Below are 18,873 nucleotides of genomic sequence, written 5' to 3' on the forward strand. Positions count from 1 at the left end.
TATGAAATAAGAATAATACAGTACTTAAAAAAATTTTGCTCGTAAATAATTTAAAATTTTTGAAGTTACACAAAAACTAAAAAAAAAGATTTAAAAGTGCTTTATATTTAAAAGCTTTATTTTAAGGTGCTAAAAAAAAAAAAGAAAACATATATAAAGCAATAAAACATCGAGCACTTTATGTATCATTAAATACAAAATTATTAAAATAAAAATACAATTTAACTGAAAAAAAAAAAAAAAGAAGAATGATATAAATAAAAATTACTGCAAAAATTAACATGATGGTAAAATTCTTCATATTTCTTATTGTAGTACTATTAAAATTGTATGTAATTTTAAATATAATTTTTATTTTAGCTATTTCATAAGTTCACGTACCATATATTAAAATTTAACAAAGATAATTTATACTTAAACCGAAAGAAAATGCTTCAAATGAATGTGAACAAAGTATTCATTTATGCGCATATACATATGCATATATGTGCATACATAAATACGGATGTTCATATGTATATATATATATATATATATATACACCAACGTACGAATTCACACGTACTTACACATATAGACACACAAATAGACATATAAATGCATATGCACGTATTATTAAGTCAATAATTTCAACTGTAATTTAATGTTTTAGAGAAATTTTCTTCGAAGTAAAGCTCGATTAGATTCGAATACATTTAAAAAAATAAACAGACATTATTACAGTTAATAAACATAAAAAGGTAACTAAACCAGTAACATAAAGAAAAGCAAAATCGTGTTCTTCTAGCTTTATTTTTAAGTTCATACCAAAAACCCCTGTAAAAAGAAAAAATAAATAGGAAAATTATATCATTATTTTTTATCATTTATACTTGTATACATATATATATTATCTGCTACTTAAATATTTGACAAATAACTAAGAATTAATTACACTTACGAGTTTGTCATACGTTTGCTCATTTACTTCTGTGTTATATTTACAGTAACTTCATTTATATATATATATGTATGTATATTTATATAACTTTATATGTATATTATCCACACACATGCATTCTACGAGCTTGTAATATATATGCACACGTCACTTGGCCTATTTGTCAGGAGCATTTCATCTTATTTTATAAAAAAAGGGGGGTATAGCTATTGTAATGCAGATATGTACCTGTTATTAGTGTTCCTATGCCAAACCCCGAATTAATTAAACTTATAACTATATCCATTCTTATTAAATTATTCCTGGAAAGTGATAAATCAGAAACAATTTTATTTTCTAAATTAAGCATTAAATCATATAAATTTTTTAATTGGTCATGTATTTGATGAAGTTCCTGATCGAAATATTCCAGTAGCATTTGTAAATCTTGACTAGTTGATTCCTTATTTTCCTCATTATTATTAGGATTAAAATAACTCTTAGTTAATTCCATTTTTTTTAAATCACCGTTATTTTCAGATATTTCATGAAAAGCTTTAATAAAGGAATTTACTTTATTCATTAAGATATTAGTTGGTTCCTTTAAATTGTGTAAATTTGTTAAAATGTCTTGGTAATTGGTAACCTTTAAGGTAAATTTAATATCTGCAAAATCTTTACTTAGTAATTTCATTTCCGCTTGTAAATGTTCAATAGCACTCGAAAAAACACATTCTAGGGCACAAAATTCAAAAGGTCTTTTTTCTATAACCTTTACATCAACTTTATATAAACTTGTATACTTTTTAGAAACATTACATAATTTCTTAATTAAATCATCTCGTATCAAATCTTCCTTAATAACTAGAAATACACTAGAATGTAAAATGATACAAGTTAAAGGGGGTAAAGATACTAATATGGCGTTTAATCGAGCTTCTATACTTGCAATATTATTGTTTTCAGCTAATAATTGCTTACAATCACGATAATTTATTAAACCGCTCTTATATTTTACATAATTTACGTGACAACATTGTTTTACTCTTTTCAAAAATTCTGTACATAAATATTCCCTTATAAAACATTTCCCACCAAATATTTCAATTATAACATGTCTCTTTAATTTACTTAATTGAATTAAGTAATCATTTTCGTGTAATATCCCTTCTAATTTTAAGTTCGACTCCCTCTTACTATTATCTAGATTAAGATTATTATTATTATTACACAAGGAATTTCTTATTCTAGCTTTTAGTTCACTATTATCATCGTTTATCGTAAGTCTATCTTTATAAAGAAACGTCCCATTAATTACCGAATTATCTTTTGGGGGGAATATTTCTATATCATCCTTTGATTTTCCATATCGACTCACTATTTTACTTTTTAAATTATATTCGTATGTATTGTTATCAAAGCTCGTAAGATTTACAAAATCATCTTCATCATTGAAATCTAATTCATCGCAGTCGTAATTTCGCTTCAAACAAACTCCATTATCTTTTAGCACAAATGATTCATATGACATTTTAAAAGAAAAAGGGGAAAAAAAGAAAAAGAAAAAAAGAAAGAAAAAAAGAAAAAAAAAAGAAAGAAAAAAAGAAAGAAAAAAAGAAAAAAAAAAGAAAGAAGAAAGATTATTAGAAAAATCAACTAAAAAATTAAGATAAAGATTAAGAGAAAGCTTAGCAGAAATATGAACTAAAAAATTAAGATAAAGATTAAGAGAACGCTTAGCAGAAAAATTAACAGAAAAATTAATAGAAAAAGTAAGGGGTTATAATGATGGTGTAGTAGCTGGGGGAAAAAAAGAAAAGAAAAAAGGGAACAAACACGAAAAATATTTTAATATATTCATTAAGGAATTAATTTAGCCAAAATGTTTAACAAACACTACGCAAAAATTGTGTAGCCACACATATGTGCATACATGTAAAGTTAAAAGGGTTACTAAACTTTATTTTTATATTTTAACACATATCAAATAATGAAGATCATAACTGTCTCACTCAAATGTGCATATACACAATTTTTGTAAGCAAAAAGATTCATTAAAATGGCTAAAATACATAAATTCAATAATTAAATTAAAACAAAATAGTGCTCTATTTAGAAACAATCTGAATAATGATGTATGTATATGCATATATATATAAATAGATATAGATACATAGATATATGTGTGTATGTAAATAAATAAATACATATATATATACATTTGCACGAGATTATGGCATCATTTTGTTGCGTTTTATCCCTTTTTTATAACATATATTGCAAAATAACTTTTCACATGTTCTTAATATGCATGTGAACACACATAAATATAAGCTAATATGGGAATTACATAAATGTGCAAAATACAATAATAATTAAAATATCCAAATGTACACCTTTACGCAATGCATTAATATATGGGATACATAAAATTAAATAATGCAGAAACATGCACGGTAAACTTTAATGCATAGATAATGAAAACGCACAAATATATATAAATCTAAAAGGTGTAAAAATACACAAATTTAAAAATGTACATGATATATAAGCGTGCACATACATGTATATACATGATATATAAGTATTCATATATATGTAATACAGCTGTTAAATACAAAAGTTAAACGGATACGCATAACTACCTTTACGATATATGCAAGTTATTATTTTATAATATTCATATTTTATTTTTTTAATAATTTTAACGTTCTCTTTTTTTGAGTTCATTTTATTTTGTCAAAAAAATCTGCATATTTGTAACTGCATATATATATGCATATATGTGTGTAATTAACCAATTTTTTTCTCTTTAGCTGTATTGAATTTTCTATTTTCATTATTTATCACTACATGAATAGTAATAATAATGTTAAATAGGGTAAAATAACTACATTTTAAAAAATTATACGAAAATTTGATAGAACAACACTGAATTGTTTTTAATGCAAAGTATTTTTTTTTTTTTTTAAAAGCCACAATTTCCATATGTATAAACGTTTTTGGAACTTTATATAAATACTTTATTTTTACTTTTTTTTTTTTGCGTTTTTTGTTTTCTTTAATTTATTTTACTTTATTCACGTTATATTTTTACTTAATTTTTTATTTCTTATTATTTTTTTGTTTTACTTCCTAATTTCTTTGTTTTCAAATTTTATTTTTTTTCATAATATTGTTTAGCACTCTCAGTAGAACAATTTTTATAAAATTAAATACGTTATTGCGTAACAATTTTAATTAATGAAAAAAAAAAAAAAAATGAAAGAATGAAATTCTCCAAAATAGCAAAGCATAATAGTATATATTGAAAACAAAAATGAAAAAGAATCAGTAGTCATACAAACTATTTATTTATTTTTATATTTATTTATTTGGTTTTTTTGTTTACTTTATTTTATTAAACCGCTTAATTTATGTTCTTTTCTATGATAAATAATTTCATTGCATCATTCCAAAAGAAAGAAAAATTAAAAAAAAAAAAAAAAAAAAATTATAAATATGCGATAATGTGCATATTTACATGTGCAAATTTAAAAAAAGAAAAAGGACATTTTTTAAAATTAGATATATTCGTATTCTATGCACGTGATAAAGAATAACTATTGCATCATTTCGCAATTTTTGGCTATTTTTTCACGAATGTTCAATACATTTTAGTTATAAAATGTCTGCAAATTTTTTTGGGTGAACTTTTCACTCTACATATAAGTAAAAGACAGATACACACGTAACAACACATACAAAATGTATTATATGTATTTAACCTTTTATATGTAAACATATATATGTATATTTGAACGTTCATACAAAAGGTTACATAAAATGAGCAAATATAAAGGTTCCATATTTACCATATTAATAAGTAGTTCTTTAGGATGGAACATGAACAGGCTATACAGAAAAAATGAATTGAATATGTACGGAATAAAAAACAATCACGATATAATCGTAGTTAGACAAGTAAATATTGCCGATAAACAATACAACAGTGATAGTAATAATTACAGCGATAATAATTCCGCTGAAAGTAGTAACTCAGACACTTTAAACGAAAAAGAGTTGTTAAAGTTTGTGGAACATTTTAGCAATATTAATAAAAAAAACAAAGGCTTTTGTGAAACTAGCATCTTTAAGAATTCTACATTTTCTAATTCAAATAATGAACATAATAATGATGAAAGTTTTAATACTTACCTAATTATAGATAAATGGAAAACAAAAAAGGAATTTGAAAAGTCCCAAAAGGAATTTCAAACGCTATTTTCAGAAAAAAATAATATATATAGTAAAAAAATGGAAGATATTTATTTCAAATTTGAAATGTACGATAATAATTATGAAACCATTTCGTCAAAAAATATCTTTCAAAAGCTATTTTACATTATTTTTTGAGCTAATAAATTTGTGTATTCGTTTTACCGCAAAATAAATTCGTACCTTCTACATCTATACGTTACATGTATGTACTTATATATATATTATATGTGCGTATGTATAAATTACTAGTTAGCCGTATTTTCTATTTTTCTAATTGCTCAGCTATACAAATTTATTTTTATTTCGTAGTTAACAGCGTTACATGTGTATTGTTAATTCCCCTTCATATTTTACAAAATTTTCTTACTATTCCTCGCTGCTTTCATCTTGTTCACTTTGCTTATTTTGTTCATTCTGCTAATTTTTATCAATTCGTCCGCATTTCTTCATATCATTTCACGCCATTACTTATGTGTACATGCGCAATTATCAACATTTTTTAAAGATTTGAAATTTTTAAAACTACGTAATTAAACACAAAAAATTTACAATGAAAGCTCATCTGAAGAACACAAATGAATCAAAATTAAAACGATGCAATATAAGCTTAATCACCTTAATAGGAAAAAAAAAAAAAATAATATAAAATAAAATAAGAGTTATTCAATAAGTTCTATTATCCATTATAGACACACAAATGTATTTTCTTATGCTTTAAAAAAAAGAACATAAGGGGGAATTAAATGTAAAAAAGTATTAAAATTATCATGTGAAATATTAAATAAAATATAATAAATGAGCAAATAAATCAAAAAATAACTGAAGACAATAAAAAGAACACCTTTAAAAGTGAAGGTAGGCGTGCAAAATGTTACTCTACATTTTTTTTTTTTTTACATGTTCATTGTGTTTTTACCACGTTTTATGATTTAAAAAAATACTTTGCAATGGCTTCTTCAGATAAGAAAGAACTATCACCAGAACAGATGCATTTGTCATCTACTTTAAATCTCAAAAGGGCGTGAGGAATCAGATTGTAATCGGACAGTTTTTTGTGGGGATCAAATTTACATATTCCTGGTGTTTCATATATGTACCATTCTCTTGATGCGACTGAATTGTTTAAAAACTTAAAAAGAAAAGAAATATTAAAGTATGAATCGAAAAATTAGCCAAAATAAAACATATAATGAACAGACATAACAAAAAAGCGACATAAAAATCCACACTTTTACGCTTCTAGAACACTTTTCGAATACTGCCATTTTTTGTGCCATACCTTTTTTATATTTGCATTCACTTCTTTTATTAAGGTTCCGGCGGAAAAGGACATTTCCAGTACATACGAATCCGGGAACAATATTTTTAAAACGGATTTGTAATACATTTTTCTGCTGGATATTTTTTCCAGTTCTAATTTAGTCTTAGACTTAAACGTTTGTTCTTTATATAAATTTTTAATATTTGGTATAAGATGCGTTAGATCTCCTGTACTCTCATCTTCATCGGAATCGTAAGAATTAAAAATTTTGTTTGTAACTATATGTTCACCTTTATTTTCAGCCGCATGTGCACGTGTATTTGTCGTATCATTTCCCCCTTCATTTGCTTCATTATTTCCATTCGAACGTTCGATTGCATTTATGTTTGAACTTTTATTATATAAGTATATTTTGGGGTTTAATTCAACCGACTGATTCATTAATTTTTCTACTTGCTCCTTTTTATTTTTTAGTAGCTTATCTATCTGCTCATCGCTTTTTAGCTCCCCCTTTTTTAAATTATCCACGCAAATTATGTTAGATTTAAAAGGATCGAAGGTTGCTTTGAGGGGACTACTAATTTTTATAGTATCCTTAATTACATTTTGCAAACTTTCATAAACACACAGCAATAGTAATGTATCAACTCTTTCCATTACATAAAAAGTATGCATTTGAACAAAACCAATGGATAATAAAAAAATTTTTGTCTCTTTATATTTTAATATTTTATTTTTCATAATATCATTTGTTGACTTCAAAATTCTTGTGTTTATTATATTTGGATTTATTAAAATATTTTTTACTATTTTACACAAAATTGGAATTATGCTTTTTAAATCGTTAATATCAATTATTTTTAATTTTTCAGTTTCATTAATACTATTAATTGTTCTGACTTTTTCTTCTGAATAACTAATGCAACCAGAATTGTCATTCTCATATGACAAATAAAAAACATCTTCTTTCTGAATATCTTTTACATCATTTTTAATTAAGTATTCTAATTTTTCCATATTACATTTTATGACAGAGTGGTTTAGTGTACTCTTGTTTTCCAATTTAGACATATCGGCACATTTTCTCTCAACCTTTTTATTATGACATAGATTTGAAGTGTGAATCCTTTGCTCAAAATTGCTATTAATTGAAATGCCATGTTTTCTAAAGTTATTGTTGCTCTTTTCGCTATCTTCCCTTTGACCATGCCTATATTTAACGTCGTCCTTTACTTCTTTCTTCATTTTTTTATTTATAATCAATGTATCATTCTTTTTATTTTTATTTCTACTTGGAGAATTTGATTCACTTAATTCATCATTTTCTTTCTTTTTATCTTCTCCCTTTACAAGTCCTAATTCTCTTTTAATTTCATCTACCAGTCGTATAGGTAGTCTTAACCTATTCCATTCATCATCACTTAGATTTTTTAAGCTCTCTAAGGAGTCAATCCAATTCTCTTCTACGATAAGTTTAATGAATGGCTTTAGCTGTTCTGCACTTTTGTTAATTTTTTCCCCAACAAGTAGTATTAATCGCTCAACCTCATTTTCTGGGTACATTTTGTCATTTGGCTATTTTGTTATTTTGTTACTTCTCACCTTTTATATTTGGCGTTTTATATCCTCTCAAACAAGCTTAAAAAAAAAGAAATAAATGTAAAAACATGTAGATATTAACATACATAAGTACGTAAACACACATATATACAAACATGATCACGAACACTAATACACATAGACAGTCTGCCGCATACCTTTGTGACATAAACAGAAGTAGTAATTCCCACCTGATTTCAGAAAATCACTCTCCTCCTCAATTACATAAAGAAGTTTAAGTGATACTAATATATTCACAAGTGTAACTTTGCTTTATATACATAACATGATTAACAAAATTAATTTACATTTTTTCTTGTCTAATTAATTTTTTTTTTTTTTTTTCTCTCAGGAAAAAAAAAATACTATATTACGATGGAATGATATTTATGTGTGGTACTATATAATTTATCTACATCATATGCATTTACTTATGTATTAAGAATTTCCAAATGTATAAAATATGTTTGTATATATAAAAAAAAATTATATATTTTATTTTAAAATTATTGTAATGGTTCCACGTGAATAATATATTATATTACGAAAACACTGATAAAATAACCTTCTGCATTTCAATTTTTTTTAACTATAATTTGTATTTTCGCTTTTATGAAAAAATATTCCGAAACATTTCTCATGCATTGTATTGTCATATTTTACATTTGTTAAAGTATTTCTTTTCCTCAATTTTTGAAAGCAATTTGGCAATGTGCACTGTTAGCATAATTTTATATAACTCGTTCAAACAAATTTAAATTATTCTATATATTATATATATATATATTATGCATGTTTATGAACATATATTTATGTGTATATATGTACATCCCTGCAGCGTGAAATTTCACCTTGGAAAACTTTAATTTCTTCGCAGAAAGGTGTAATGTTTTCAATGATTACATTTACGTTTTTAACAAATAGAATGTGTTTAAAAAGTTTTCAAATAAAGGAGAAGAAAAGAAGAATTATTTGTTTAATAATAAAAAAGTTTCATATTTTTTTATGAAAAATGCAAATTTATCAAATTTTTAAACATGTAACATTCATTTAGAAACTGAAAAAAAAAAAAATTATTGTGTTCTAGAGCATAATTGTTTTTGCTAGAAACACATCAATACATTTTTTTACAAATTACTAATTTTAAAAATATCGCCTTTTTTTAAATTCGTACCTAGGAAATATATATGTATACTATATACTTATGTGCATATTTTTAGTTTATTTTTTTTCTTGATAATATTTTCCAAAAATGGAAAATACAAATGCTTAACGTTGAGCACCATCTTCTTTGAGTTCATTTAGTGTGTTTTGAAAAAAAAATTCTCATTTCTGCTCGGCACATAAAAGTTTTCATAAAATTACTGACAAAAGCATGTTTCAGTCATTTTCTTACATTTGCAAACTTTTACGTACATTTGCGTACTTTTCCATACATTTACATATATTTAACATGTTCGAACGTTTAATATATTCTACATACTAGACACATAAAAATTTAATAACACAAACTACAATGCGAAAATATACTATACTTTTGCTCACAAGAAAACATATGTACAAAAAGATGACAATAATAATACATAAGTACATACATATTCACACTGAAAGCTTAGCAACTGCTAATAAAAAAAGATGAGACTAATCAATAAGAAACATTATGATGGAACGATATTCATGTTTAATGTACATCAAAATAAAAAAAAAAAATGCAATAGTTACATCAAGAATAAAGACGTAGCCATATCAATAACTACTGTAATGATTATCTCAAGAACTATAGCAGTAGCAATGGTAAAAATATATTAGAAAAGCTCACAGGGCAATGATAATTCTCATTCAATTTCAATTTTTTTTTTTTTTTCCGGAATAACGTCCTTTTTGGGAATATCAATTTTTAAAACGCCATCTTTAAATGTAGCTTTAATATCATCCTCACAAACATTTTCTGGTAAGGCAAAGGATCTATAAAAGGATGACTCTGATCGCTCTTTTACATAATATCTGTGTTGTTCGTCCTTCTGTTCTTCTGTTTTCTTACAACCACCGCTAATTTCCAATTGACCATTGTATAAGTTTATTTGCACATTATCTTTATTTAAACCTGGAACATCCATTTTTATCTCAATTTCTTTCTCTTTATCTATAATATCCATGGGTGGTATACTCCTGTGCCCTTCTCTAAAAAGATATTTTGGTTTAGATAAAAATAGGTCAGTACTTCTATTATTTCTAAAATCATAGTCTAAAAGTGATCTCCTGCTAGGAAAATATTTCGAAAAATCATTATTCAAATAATGACCTCTTAAAGAATTCATCATTCTACTCATGTCCTTTTGATATTCATCAATCCTATGCATTTGCTCATACATACTTTCAAAAAAGTTATCGAATAATCCGCTACTTTCCACAACTCGATCTTCTTCCTTACGTGAGTTTTCCTTCTTCACATCACTCATTACCATTTTGCTCAAATCAATGCGTTTATAACAGGTAGGATTTTTTTTTTTTTTTTTATTAGTTATAGAAACTTATGCTAAAAGGGTAATAACATATAAATACGCTTATATATATAGTGCTTAAGTGTATATATATATGTAAGTAGGTATGTATGTGTAGATTTATAAGAAACACAAGTATGTCCTATTAAATTGGAAATTTTTTTTTAAAATTAATATATATATAAATATATATGGCTTTAAACAAAAGGGAACATATAAAAATTAAAAATGAGAAAAAAAAATGTTTATATTGCTTTGAACGATAAGTACAATTTTTGAAAAAAACACAGTCTGTTATAAGGTATTTATTTTCGTAAGTTTTATTTTATAATTTTTTGCTGAAATTTTAAAATTTAGTTCATAAAATTGAGATTTCCTTTTTTTTTTATATTATTTTTATCACGCATGTTGAACAGAAAAAAAAAAAAAAAAAATATATAGATATATGTGGAATTGTAAATATGCCTATTTTATAACGTTTTAATGTATGTTATTATATATACAATTTATGCAATTGTATTTGTGAACACCTACTATTCTTTTTGCAATTTTTGCGCCTTTTTTAATAATTCCCTAATTTTTAATTTTTTTATAATTTAAAAAAAAATGCTTTTTTTTTTTTTTTTATTTTATTATATATTCTTTCTGTTCCTTTTAGTATGTTTTCCTCATTAATGAGGACATATATTTTTTCTTTCATATAACAATACATTTTGTTTCCATAAAATATTTCTTATTTTAAGTGGTTCTAACAATAGTGAATTTTTTTTTTTTTTTTTTTTGTCGCAATATATTTTGTGTCCTTCACATTTTCCTTGTGGAATTTGAAAATTAGTGAGACACTTTTTATGTTATAATGGACATCCAGAGGTGAAGTGTGCGAGAGGAAAGATGCTTATATAAGTTCTAATTTTTCAGTTGAAAAGTTAGTTCTATAAAACTTGCAACATATATATATATATATATTTATATACCTATACGATAGTCCTTCGATAATGTATTTATATGAGCACGGACAAGAGAAAGAAAAGTTACAAAAGTTTTGAGCGTATTCCAAAAGGAAAAGTCACCCTTGCCTCAGGACCCATCTCTTAGCATTTCTATTTATGTTACATACAATATTTTTGCCAAGTTACCTAAAAATAATATGTAGAATGAAATAGAAAATTAATTAACTTATAAGAAACATAATTCGACTAGAAAAAAGTAGAATATGTGCACACGTATGTGTGTGTATATGTACGTATGTATGTATATGTATGCAAATATTAAAAAATATAAAGGACACACTTTTATTTTCTTTTTGTGTTTTCCCTTCACATGCTATGCCAGCATTGTCGTTCATACACACTTTTACCAGCTATCCTACTTTCACATGAAGGAAATATTCTACAATAGCATAATTAAAAATTTAATCAAACTGAAATATTTAAATAAATGTGAATTTTTTTTTTTTTTTCATGTGTATATATAAGGATTCTTCGCGTTTTTTATTTTTTTCTTTTCTTCAAATGATCTTTAATTTTTTTATATGTAAAAAACAACATGTTTTTAAAATTGACAGTGCTACAATTTTTTAAAATTTTTTAAATCATCATAGAATAAATGAATTAATTGAAAAGTTGGGTAAACAATGATCATATATGCACTCTTATTTTAGTGCATAAAAGGAAAAGTAAGTGTTTTAAGGTTTTTCATTTTTACGAAAAATAAATTTTACCCATTTAAAAAGAAGAAATAGCATTGTATATGTATTTCACATATTGTGTAGGTTTTTAATTTGTAGAAACTTGATAATTTTCGCCTATTATGCAGCTATAAAAAGAAAGATGTTCTTACCTAATTAAAACACTTTTAAGCCGAATTGTAAATGCTACTGTATGTCAAACCCATAAAGTGACGCAATAATGGCATGTATATACGTTTAAGTGTAAGTGTAAATGCAAATAAATAAATAAATAAATAAATAAATAAATAAATATATATATATATATATATGTATGTATATATATGTATGTATATATATATATATGTATGTATATATATATATGTATGTATATATATATATGTATGTATATATCAGTATATGCATATTCGTGTATACTTACCCGTGGGATCCCCCGTGTACCAGCCAAATAATATGAGTAACAAATTATCATTTTGCTTAAAATGTATAGTACTACTCATAAATATATTTCTAACCAAAAATAAGATAATACATATAAATAAAATAAAATTGTTTCCATGTTTTATAAAAAATGTTTTGCCTCATAGGCAAAAGGACTCTCCAGTTGTGCAGAGTAGACTTATTCGAAAGCATAAACATGCTTCCTATATATTGAAAAAGAAAGACAATCCTTTAAAATTATCTAAGGAGGAAAATATAAGCAAAGAAAGTAGTACATTAGACTATTTAAGTAAATTCTTAGATAGCACATTGAACAGAAAATACGAATATATGAATAATTCTCTAAATACTAATTTTACTATAAATAACTTGGTCAACTATTTAGAGAGAAATGGGATAACATTACAAAACATTAAATTTACTGAACATAGTCGGAAAAGCTATGCATACACAAAAAATAGAATCTATGATTTTATAGAAGAACATAAGGTTCAAGTTAACGAAAATTTTGAAAAACAAGTGAAAGGGGAGAATAATAATAAAAGTAACAAAGAAAATGGTAGTGAAAAGATCAAATATAAACCTAATGGTGATAACTATACTTATACAAGTGACGATGATAATATAATACTCTGCATGAACGCAAAAAGAGAAATTAAAAAATCGGAAGTAATATGTAGCATTCCTAATTCATACATTATTAATTTTGATCATGTAATAAACCAAATTCAAAATTTTGTAAATTCTTTTTCTAATTCTTATAATGTAAATTATATAAAATATATATTTAAGAATAACATGGAAGAACAAGTAAAAGAATTAGATCCTCTTGCAATTTTAATGTATGATATATACACAAGACATATTAGTTTCCTTTCTTTTATGAAATCACCACATATTTATTTAAAATACTGGGATATCAAATTAACATTAATAATTACATATATATATTTTATTTCAAAATATGTAAACATCCTACTTTATGCTTATAACTTTAATAACACCTTTTTCCTCTTATTGAATAAATATTTTGAAGAAATAGAAGAAAAAAGGGATTTATGTAAAAATGAACTTCATATAAAGGAACAAACAATGTTTCTTGAGAAAAATAACAATATATTACACATAAATGATAAAGCAGATAAAGCATTTCCCTTAAACTTCCATCATATGAAGGAAATAAATTCAATGCTTCACGCAAACTCATACGCTACACTTAAAAATGAAAAAAGTTTTTTGTTTTATAAAAATTATGAATATTATATCAATTACATTGTAAATAAAAAAATGTTAAGTCATTTGCCCTTGTTCTTTTCCGATTCTTCCTTTTTTCTCTTTAATAATACAAATATTAAAAATATTATATATTTTAGAAGACAGATGATTCATGAAATAGTAAATCTGTACAAAAACAATGAAAATAATGATTATAATTTTCTATTTATCCACTCAGATATTATAGATAGAATTTTATTTACAAATAACAAATATTATTCTCAAATTGAACACTATTTAAAAAACTGTAACACTTGTAGAAAAACTCAAAATCTATATATTTCAAAATTGCAACATGTCCACATGGTTGATCAGAATGAATTATATAAATTCATTTTACTTGGATCAGATTACTCTAACGTACAGAAACAGAATTTAAATCATGATCACAAAAATTACTCTTACTATAAGGATACATTTAATCAAATTGGGATAAACAGTAACCCCATAAGTGGCGAAGAAAATTTCTCCAATGGCAAATGTAATCACCTAAATGACAACTTTGAACACATCATTAGATCGGTTACTTACGATTCTTCCCTATTTAAATCGTTTGATGAACTTTTCAATTACAACTTTTTGATGCACATATATTCATATGTTTCTTCCCATGTTATAAAAATAAAAAGCGACATAATTTTAATTGGAGATAAGAAAAAAAATGAAATAATAAAACAAGAGGACGAAGAAAATGGGCATTATAACAACTTAAAAGATAATATTTTAAACAGTAGCATAAAAATGACGATCAGTGATTATAAAGTTGCTGAGCAGTTTAGTGTAAAGGAATGTTCTAAATATGATTTTAGCGAATATGAAAAAAAAGAAAAAGAAGATGAAAACAGATATATGTGTTTAATACCTATAATAGATATTTGCAATCATAGGAATCTTTTCACGAATTCTATTATTAAGAAGGAAATCAAGCAAATTAGGAAAAAAAAATTCTACCAAACACGTGGTTACAGAACTGATGAGAACAGCAAAACGTATCACAATTATGATGGCAGTGTATGTGTTAGCCAGACGAACAATATTTCGATAAAAAAAAAGGAAGTAAATGAAATTTCAGAAGAGAGTGCATATGAAGACAAGCCAGAGGAAAAGACGTTTGAAGAGCACGAAAAAAATACGAATAAGAATAATGATAATAATAATAATGATAATAATAATAATAATAACAGTAGTAACAGTAGCAGTAGTAACAGTAGCAGTAGTAACAGTAGCAGTAACAGCAGGTGTAACAGTGACACTAATGATAATAACAGTGTGAAAGATTCACCAACTGACAATGTTTATAATGTCGAGTTAATCAGCTCAGAAGATATAGGGGTTGATGAAGAAATTACAATAAGCTACGGGAAGCTGAGTAATGATCTTTTACTACTGGAATATGGATTTATAGAAAAAAAAAGTACAAGAATTTATTTCCATTTTGATGTGAAAATAATAAGAGAGATAATTATACAAATATTAGGGTTTGATAAATTACCTCTTATAATGCTAGAGAGTTTACCACAGGTTAAAGTAGAACTGTTTAAATTATTAAATATTATTCCTCATAATGATAATGTATATGAGAGGTTTGATATTAATAATGCTGAGAACGCAAAAATTACAAGAAAAAAAAAAGAAATATTAAATGATTATGTACGCAAAAATAAATATTTTAATGAATATAATATATTTACAATGAAAGAACGTATTAACAAATTTTATATTGATGAAAAACTTCACCATTCTCAACAGAAAAAATATTTCTACATAGGTACTGATAACATAATAGATCCCATCCTATTAGCTGTTATCAGAATTATTATTTATGATGATTTAAATCATCTTTCCAAAATTGATATAAATGACTTATTAAAATGGGAACAATACTTATCAGTAAGCTCTGAAATAATCGTGCTACATGTTTTAATTAAATTAATTGATGAAATTATTTATGAACAATTTTACGATATTAATTATGAAAAAGCATTAAAAGAAGGCATGCTTAAATATGCTGATTTAAAATTCTTACAAAATAAATTTTTGCAAGGAAATTTATTTAACTCAGACAAATCCATAAATGTTTTTGAACACAATAATTTTAACATTGTTTTATACAAAATTATGAAACTTAAAGAACTGCAAAATGCAAAAATTAAGCTTACACAAAAATATAAACATATGAAAAATCTTTTAAAAAATTAAGTAGATCACAAGGGCGCACGGGTAAGTTCTCTTCTAAGGCATAAAGCATGAGTATGCGTGTTACGTATACGCGTCAACGTTTTACCTTTACATGAAAAAATTGTTTACAAGTACAAAAAAGATATTTTAAATAAACACATATTATATATATATACATATTAACTCTACCTATGCACATAACACAAAATTTTAATACGATTGTGTTAGGACGAATTTCATACCATGTAGTCCGATGCGCAGTGGTATTTAGGTTTTTGACTTCATTTTTATCATCCATTTTTCTTCTTTTCCTTTTTTTTTCATTTATAAAAGAAAGACCGATTCTGTCATAGTCAATATTTTTTATAAAATCAAATATCTATGTGCTGTTTTATTTGTATTTTCGCACATTTACGTATAAATTTTTTTTTTTTTTTTTTGAATTTATTACGTTCTATTTTTTAGTAGCCTTATTTTTTTGTTTTTCCTATTTTCATGTTATTTATCACAACTGTTATATTTTTAAATTGTGACAACTTATTCCTTTTTACATATTAAAGGATAAAATCAGTTTTTGTAAAATATGATAAATGATATAATATTAATCAATACTGAAAATGTAAAAACTCCAAGTGAAGAAAAGAATGTTACAAAAAGTGATGAATTAAAATTGAGAATATACGGATGCCAGTTATTACAAGAAGCTGGAATAATTTTAAAACTGAAGGCTGTGACAATAGCAACTGGCCAGGTTTTGTTTCATCGTTTTTATTTTAAAAAATCGCTTACTGATTATGACGTGAAGGTTAACGAATTGCAGAAATACTGCGTTTGTACATTTGTGTATACATATATGTAAACCTGTGTACGTGCACATATACATACATATATATATATATATATAAATCCAGTGGTCCTGTTGATAACCCATTAATACATAAGTCATATTTCACATATGTAAGAGTTGAACTTTTGTTTTTCTTCAGATTATAGCTCCCGCATCACTCTACTTGTCTTGTAAATTAGAAGAGAACTTTTGTCGTGTTTATAAAATAATTAGCACCTTTTATTTTTTATATAAATATGAAGATTTAAAGAGCAAACACTATTATTTTGATCTGAAAAATATCAAGTTAGAGCATTTTAAGATAGACATAGAATCGCAAGTAATAACTGCTTACCGTAAAATAGTGCATATATACAAATATAAATTATATATTAACTGTGATGTATACACTTTTATTTTAAATGCATTTTGCGCATGCCACTGGAAAATATTACGTGGATTTGCTCTGTTCATACTATTTTTTTTTTTTTTTTCTTAATTACGTTCGTTCTTAGGAATATAAAAATATGAAGGTTGATATTTATACTTACGAACTTCTGATATTAAAAGAGATTGGATTTTTAGTTCATAAAATAATTCAACATCCGCATTTATTTCTTTTACCTTATATTCATTCTCTTTTTAACAACTTGAACAAATTTGACGGTGATATAACAAAAAAATTAGCACAAATTGCGTGGGGATTTTTAAATGATAGGTTAATAAATATTTTGCTCATTTTTTTTTTTTTTTTTTTTTAAATGTCACGTGATATTCCCCTTTTAATATCTTTTATGATTCATGATTTTTTTCATAAAGTATGTAATATAGTTGTATTGTTCATAAAGTTGCAGGGTGTAATATTCCTTAACACTCATTTCTACATATATAATTATTTATTTATTTTGATATACTTTATTTTTTTCAGTATGCGAACAACCCTTTGCTGTGAATATCAGCCACGCTGTATAGCAGTCGCTAGCATTTTCCTAGCTTCTTACAAATTAAATATACCATTAATTAAAGTATAAAACGTGTACATATATATACAATACATATATAATAAATACATTTTTATATAATATTTATAACTGTAGTTACATCATAACTCCATGTGCATTTATTAATTTTTTACTTTTTCTTTATTAATGTAACCAGAGCACGAATTGGTTCAAGCTATTTGATGTAGAATACGATGACATAAAAAGAATATGCATCCGAATTTTGCAACTGTACAAAATAGGTATAAACTCTTTGTATATGTACATATGTATATATAATAAACTAATTTATATATTCATATTTACATGTACATGTTTTATTAAGAAAAGGCTTCTTACTTACCTTTCAACATACTTTTTGCTAACATATATTTTTTCCTTTTCGATTCCTTTATTAGGACGCTGTCAGTATATAGATGTTTTAACAAAAAAATAAGTGGACATTATACAGTTGATTAAAAACGATGACAACAATACAAAACTCTTTTATTTATGCAAAATTCCTTATTTATTATACAAGAATAAAAAAAAAAAAAAAACGTACATAAATGTCAATCCATTTTTTACTTTTTCCTTATTTTGTCAATATTATTTTTTTAAAATGATCATATAATTATACATCCTTCTAAGAAATCGTCTATATTATCCTTTATTACATTTTTTTGATACACACCAAAAAGCATTTATGATTTAAGCATTTACTTTTTACATACATAACATTCAAGCTTGTGCTTAATAATATATGCGTTGTTGATATAACAATATATTATTTCTTACTGGAATATACACATGTATGTATGCATGTAAGCATGTATATATATATATATATTCTTATGTACGTATGCATTTATAAGAACATGGAAATTAATATAGCAACGATTGTAACCGTATGATACACTGAAATAACACAAATTCCATGTATTCA

The 18,873-nt window shown here is 24.8% G+C and overlaps 6 protein-coding genes across 6 annotated transcripts; 3 read left to right on the forward strand and 3 right to left on the reverse strand.

Moving 5' to 3' along the window:
- Positions 1 to 679: 679 nt before the first annotated feature.
- Positions 680 to 2,450, reverse strand: PmUG01_14020800 (CorA-like Mg2+ transporter protein, putative; the record flags this gene model as incomplete). Its single annotated transcript, XM_029007753.1, has 2 exons — positions 680 to 816; positions 1,169 to 2,450. 2 exons carry the CDS (start codon positions 2,448 to 2,450, stop codon positions 680 to 682), a joined length of 1,419 nt encoding a protein of 472 aa, XP_028864111.1.
- Positions 2,451 to 4,744: 2,294 nt separating this feature from the next.
- PmUG01_14020900 (conserved Plasmodium protein, unknown function) lies at positions 4,745 to 5,314 on the forward strand (the record flags this gene model as incomplete). Its single annotated transcript, XM_029007754.1, has 1 exon — positions 4,745 to 5,314. The coding sequence occupies one exon, from the start codon at positions 4,745 to 4,747 to the stop codon at positions 5,312 to 5,314; it is 570 nt and encodes a 189-aa protein (XP_028864112.1).
- A 787-nt stretch (positions 5,315 to 6,101) lies between these two features.
- On the reverse strand, positions 6,102 to 8,003 carry PmUG01_14021000 (conserved Plasmodium protein, unknown function; the record flags this gene model as incomplete). Its single annotated transcript, XM_029007756.1, has 2 exons — positions 6,102 to 6,308; positions 6,459 to 8,003. 2 exons carry the CDS (start codon positions 8,001 to 8,003, stop codon positions 6,102 to 6,104), a joined length of 1,752 nt encoding a protein of 583 aa, XP_028864113.1.
- A 1,871-nt stretch (positions 8,004 to 9,874) lies between these two features.
- Positions 9,875 to 10,504, reverse strand: PmUG01_14021100 (small heat shock protein, putative; the record flags this gene model as incomplete). Its single annotated transcript, XM_029007757.1, has 1 exon — positions 9,875 to 10,504. One exon carries the CDS (start codon positions 10,502 to 10,504, stop codon positions 9,875 to 9,877), a length of 630 nt encoding a protein of 209 aa, XP_028864114.1.
- Positions 10,505 to 12,680: 2,176 nt separating this feature from the next.
- PmUG01_14021200 (conserved Plasmodium protein, unknown function) lies at positions 12,681 to 16,142 on the forward strand (the record flags this gene model as incomplete). Its single annotated transcript, XM_029007758.1, has 1 exon — positions 12,681 to 16,142. The coding sequence occupies one exon, from the start codon at positions 12,681 to 12,683 to the stop codon at positions 16,140 to 16,142; it is 3,462 nt and encodes a 1,153-aa protein (XP_028864115.1).
- A 562-nt stretch (positions 16,143 to 16,704) lies between these two features.
- On the forward strand, positions 16,705 to 18,384 carry CYC4 (cyclin, putative; the record flags this gene model as incomplete). Its single annotated transcript, XM_029007759.1, has 6 exons — positions 16,705 to 16,926; positions 17,108 to 17,287; positions 17,463 to 17,665; positions 17,876 to 17,972; positions 18,106 to 18,190; positions 18,347 to 18,384. 6 exons carry the CDS (start codon positions 16,705 to 16,707, stop codon positions 18,382 to 18,384), a joined length of 825 nt encoding a protein of 274 aa, XP_028864116.1.
- Between the last annotated feature and the right edge of the window lie 489 nt (positions 18,385 to 18,873).

The sequence above is a fragment of the Plasmodium malariae genome (assembly GCF_900090045.1).
Source record: "Plasmodium malariae genome assembly, chromosome: 14".
NCBI classification, from domain to species: Eukaryota; Apicomplexa; class Aconoidasida; order Haemosporida; family Plasmodiidae; genus Plasmodium; species Plasmodium malariae.